The sequence below is a fragment of the Aptenodytes forsteri genome, unplaced genomic scaffold (assembly GCF_000699145.1).
Source record: "Aptenodytes forsteri isolate BGI_AS27 unplaced genomic scaffold, ASM69914v1 Scaffold53, whole genome shotgun sequence".
In the NCBI taxonomy this organism is placed as follows: Eukaryota; Metazoa; Chordata; class Aves; order Sphenisciformes; family Spheniscidae; genus Aptenodytes; species Aptenodytes forsteri.
Window position 1 is genome coordinate 14,599,400 of NW_008795909.1, and position 5,595 is coordinate 14,604,994.

General features: G+C 46.2%; 1 protein-coding gene across 1 annotated transcript in view; it reads right to left on the reverse strand.

The window, feature by feature from the left end:
- Positions 1–800: 800 nt before the first annotated feature.
- The window catches only part of USP4 (ubiquitin specific peptidase 4), a 52,425-nt gene continuing 47,630 nt past the window's right edge, over positions 801–5,595 (reverse strand). The window contains exons 18-22 of the mRNA XM_019473438.1: positions 5,357–5,472; positions 4,301–4,450; positions 3,460–3,563; positions 1,763–1,851; positions 801–1,641 (exon numbers count right to left, since the gene is read on the reverse strand). Of these exons, the coding sequence (XP_019328983.1) occupies positions 1,540–1,641; positions 1,763–1,851; positions 3,460–3,563; positions 4,301–4,450; positions 5,357–5,472 (561 nt within the window). The 3' untranslated portion in view covers positions 801–1,539. The remainder of the gene's footprint in view (positions 1,642–1,762; positions 1,852–3,459; positions 3,564–4,300; positions 4,451–5,356; positions 5,473–5,595) is intronic.

A 5,595-nucleotide genomic window follows, 5' to 3' on the forward strand; every position in this document is an offset into this window, starting at 1 on the left:
GCAACCAAACATTGGGGGGGGGGGGGGGGGAAGCAGCAGTAGCCTGTCTTAGCCTTTTGTTCTGCCAACGCACTTGGCTCCAAGAAGGAAAAACCCTCCTGTTTGGTTCCCCACCTTGAGCTAGATCTTTCCCCAAAAAACACAGACTAAGGCTCTAGATTTTTCCCTTTTTCACAGGGAAGACCAGTTCTCCACTGAGGACTGACCTGATCTGGTGCTCACAGGAGTCCTCATTCAAGAAGAAAGCTGAACTTGAGTCCTGCAAGTAACACAGACAGTAAAGGAGGACAGAGGGAAGAGCATTTGCCAGTTGCACCGAAAGATGGAGCAGAACTACTGAACAGCTAAGGCAAAGAGAGACCTCGGACAGGACCTTCACACCTGCAGCCTCACAGAAGATGAGGGGGTGGGGGATCTAAACAGCAGCTCTCAAGGGTGGAAGAGCAAGGCTGAAACAGCAGTCCAAAAAAACAAAAGTCGCAAGAGAAAAGACTGAAAACTCACACAATCCATTGCATTGGGCTGTCATCCTTACAGGCGACAGCTCTGGGGACGCAGGGCTGAGCTTTGCTGGAGAGAAAACTCCAAGGAGCCACATAAATGAGCAAAAAAGGATAACAATGCTGCCACTGCACAAACCATAGGAGAAATGGTGGAGGCAGAAAAGTACTTATAGAGCAGCCTGGAAGTGAGGGGTGTAGGAGATGAATGGAGAGGACAAGAAATCGCCAACCTTATGGATGACATCTTTTTCTGCAGAAGAATGGGAGCCAAAGCCATAACAGCTGTATCCTGCATTGCTGTGGGGATCAGCCTGCATATATGCCATACCATAGGCAGGTATGATTTGCTTCCGGTGAAGTTTTCTACATTACAGGATTCAGTGTTCACATGAAAAAAGATGAGTCAAAACTGCCCAGAAGAGCCTCAAATGCATCGGTGAAAGGACACAAGAAAGAGAAACCTTTGCTGCTTAGCAAGGGGACCAAGGTACGATGGCAAAGACTGCAACAGACAGGCCAAATGTACAAAGATTTGAACTGGGCTTCCAGAAAGGCTGCAGCAAGCCTCCCTGACACAGGCAGAGCCCAACAGCAACACCAGAGAGCTGGCAGGAAGCCCCCATGCCGATTCACAGAATCGTACCCATTGTACTCCTCCAAGGGCCCCACAAGGCTCAGCTGTGACCAGGCCTCCAGCTCAGGCTGTACTCTCCCGACCCCAGCTACAACCCTCAGGCCAAGACCCACAGCCCCAGCCCAGCTCAGCCCCGACCCCTGCCTCTAGCCACACAGCTCAGCCAGATTTTAAAAAGAACTTTATTGAAGCTCCAATATATATTATTTTTGGCCTCTAAATACCCAAGTGTCAGCACCTATTCCTGGCTCTCCAGTGCTATTCTGCAACCCCCAGCACTGAATCCTTCAGTGCTAGATTTTCTGCTTGACTCCTACAGAAGGAAGAAAAATTTTCAGACGCCTCAGGCATGGCTTTAGAAGAGCGACCGCTAACATGGTGGCCGAGTGCTGGAGGTGATGTTTAGTTGGTATCCATGCCGTCACACTCTTCTTGGGGAGGAGATGGGGCAGTATGTTCCTCACTGTTTCGGCGCTGATAAAACAGCACATATGCAGCTTTTGTCTACCAAACAAAGAAGAAAACCATCTGAAACAACCCACACAGCTTGGCTGGAAATATAACGCCCAAAGCAGGGAACCACACTTTCAGCACAAATTCAGATAGCCTCAGGCCAAATACTCACCACTATTTGGTCTTCTGAAGCCACCGATACACTGCTGTCATCGAAGTAGTACCACTTGTCGTTCACTTTGTTCTTTGCGTAGGCAGTGTCTGTCAGGAGAAGAAACTGCAGCTCAGTACTCCAAGGAAGACCAGTAGGTAATGCCACGCCAGCTGCGCTGCACCAGCGATGCTCAAGACTCAAACTGAGTGTGCACGGGAGGCCAGGAGCTAGCTTTGACATTAACTATCCCAAACCTAGTTCACCAACATACATATCTTCCAGAACATGCTAGCTGGTCCAGCTAGTCTAGAACCATGTCCCGCATACCAGACTTACCCCTGACAGCCGAGATATAGGGCAAGGAAACTTAGGGAAAAAAACATAGTGTTTTGTTCACCCCCCTTGAGCCAGAGCTTTCCTAAACACAGTTTTAAGACTCTGCATTTTCATTTTTCACATGAAAGAAAAGTTTTCTGTTGATGATGGATCTGATCTAGTGCTTGCAAGAGTCCTCACTCAAGAAGGAAGTTGGACTAAAGTCCTGCAAAGTCTCTTCCAACCAAGACCTCTGTGACCATGATCTCCAATCTCAAAACATATCCCCCTTCAGCTAATGCTATCCTACAGCGACAGACCCTACGAATTAAGCACATACGCTGCCAAACAGGGTTTCCTCATCCTCTCATAGTAAAATACTTCTGGGTGGTTCTAGAAACATCATCTACAGCATGGATCTGCACAGACACCTGATACAGGGATCTCCACCTACAGATGCATTTCGTCTATGCTGCAAAACCAGTGACAGAAAATACAGACTTGTCACCTATCAGACTTGTCACACATAACAAAGGGGTTTTTTTTCTCCTGATGGCATGACATTTTCCCTGCTATGTGAGCCCTTGCCAGTGCAAAGGTGGAGACATTCTACTGCAAGCTAGTGCCAGCTGTGCAACCAAGAGGTCCCAAGAACTACACATTTGTCTGTGGCTTGTTTTAGAAAAAGTCTGGAACAAAGGAAAATGAAAGAGGAAAAAAAAAGTGCTTTAAATTGCTATTGCAGCAAACAGAATTTAGGACAGGAAATGCAGAAAGGCATCGGACCCAGCTTCATGACAAGGTATGCCCTCTGCTCTGTCTTCCTGGCCTACAGGTGACTGCTGCTCGTCAGACCTTGTCTCACCACCACCAAGGGAACCTGGCAAGCTCCTGCTTGGCTGGCTTGAATGCTGGCAATCTCTGCTCTGCAGCTGTCACGCTGCACCCACACTGGAGAAGCAGCTGCCCTCTGGTGTGCTGCAGGGCAAGAAGCTGAGCCTTGGAGCTGAACTAACAGCTTACACTGAAGACTCTCCCCCACGCTCTCCAGTAAGAAGCTCCTTTGCACAATTTCATGTTCGGCATTGAAAAACCTTGACTCCACTCGCACGTTGGGGAACACCATCACACACTCCAGTGACTACTAACCAAGGTCCCACAGGCATCAGAGTCAGACCTCAGGCAGCTGCAAACTACACGAACTGGCTAGCTGCTCTGCAAATCCTAACAGGAAGGACATTACCTTCCAATATGATAGCCACCTGCACACACAACACAGGTGAGTTTTAGACCAGACTTGCTTGGTGAGGGCTGCTGCACATCTCCAACACACAGAGCCCTCCCGTGACCCCTCTGCCTATGTTTGCTTGCATACAAAGGACAGAGAAGCAGTTACTCACAGTGGCCTACTCCCATGGCTCCATAGTGATTGGAAACGGCAATGAGGTCGTACACATATGAGCCTGCTCTTGGGTCACAGACAAACTCGGACATGTTTAAACCCCTGCAAGGAAATCCAGAAGTATCAGTACACCAGTAATCAGCATGACACCAGTGAAGCTCTGCAGGCAGGCAGCACTGGTGGAGATGTGCTGCACTCTGCTGCTCAACGGCCAGATGTTATTAGTGTAAAGACCAGACATGTCACCCCTCCCACACAGGGCAGGTCCTGGTAAACACATCAAGCGCTGCCAAAAGATTTAGAGGGAGGTGCTGAATAAGACAGGTCAGAGTGTCCCTGTGTAGGCATGAAAAGTAAGATAGGAGTAGTAAGGTACACACTTCATCCCGCAGCAAGATGCTGACAAGCAGAAGCAGAGGCATGAGGCAGGCTTTCATCTTGTACTTGTGCAATCCTCAGTACTACAAGTGCAGCTCTGCCCAACAAATTTGCTAAACTCTATGTGGAAGTTCTCTCGGTTCAGCAGAATCACAAGGATTTAACCTAATTTCAGAAGAAACAGTACCTCCTAGTAACTAGTGTTCTTTGAGACGTGAAGAACTGATTAAGGTTAAGATTAAAACAAACAAACAAAAAAACCAAAACCAAACAAAAAAAAAGAAAAGAAAAGAAAAGAAAAAACAACTCGACTCATGCCTGTTGTCTTACAGTTCAAACCCGGAAGACAGAGCTGTTCCAGTTACAGCTTTAATAACAAGCCCACCCAACAGTAACATCAGAAGTAGATTTCTCTTGACCAGCTTCTTCAAGCTCTGCCTAGTTTGAGGGAAGAATCCTACCTGATAGGGAATTCCACAACAGTGTCAAGCTTATCCCTCCAGTATCTGCTGTATGAGAAGCGTTTTAAATGCACTACCAAAATCCTGGGCAAAGACCACAAGTCAAACTTCTTTGTGGCCTGTTGATGTTTCTTACAGTTAGGGCAGTACCTGAGGAAGGAGTAACAAACAAGGAAATGAATGACTACGTTAAAAGAAAAGCTTCTGGCCTTCCATTAAAAGATGCCTCAATAGTGTAGTACAGTCCCTGCCTTATAGAAGGCATTTTGGCTGTGGAATATGCAGGTGAACACACTTCCTCAGAGGTTTCCAAACTGCAACTTGCTTTCACTTTATAGGCAAAATGTCCTATGGCAAGTGCGTTAACTGAACTTTGTACAAAGATTAATTTTTCTTTTGTAAATTAAAAAAGAGGTTTAAAGGTCCTGTTACTTCTTTATTATCTCCTGATGCAGCTCAAACAGGTAACAGTTGCAAACACATCTATAGCATGTAATTGGAAATTAAACAATCACCTACTACACTGTAAGTTATCTTCTTACACAGCTAGCAAACAACCTCCAAAGATGATCTTACTTACTGTCTTACTACACAGTAATCACATTTTGGTCACTTAGGATCTGCTGTACCTAGCCCCTCTGGCTAGGGACTTTTGGTAGAGTTCGGGGCAGGTCAGGACTGGTTCAAGCTAGAAATAATACAGGATTAAAGCCTAAGGTAGCCACATGCTTTCACTCTTTATTACCACAACTGCTTCCTCTGACACTGTGTAGAAGACAGATGTATGCTGGGGAATTAAAAATAGCCTGATCTTTGGAAGCCACAAGCCCACAGCCACTTTATTAAAAAAAAAAAAAAAAAAAAAAAAAAAACTTTTTACTAACCCACATCTGCAGCCTATTGAGTCAATGACTTAACACAGAACTGATAAGACTTCTCACAGATGAAGACAGAAGGACAGACCCGGGAAATTATCAGAATCCCATGACAAATAATGTCAACTCAAATAGTTATGGCATTTTACGATAAACATGGCAGGCAGCCAGAGGCTCTTACCACGGGTCATGTTCACCAAGCGTTTCCATAGTAGTGAAGAGCTCTATGCAGTCTCTGAGGGCTACCACAGCCTTCTTCTTCTGTGGTTGTAACATACTTCCATGTTTTTCAAATGCCTGGTGAAAGAGATGCATGCTTTATTCAATTCCACATAAGTCTTTAATCCTTGACATCACGAAAAGGAACATGCTCACCTTCACCATGCTGCCTATTTCTCCCCCCCCCCCCCCCCCCCTCCT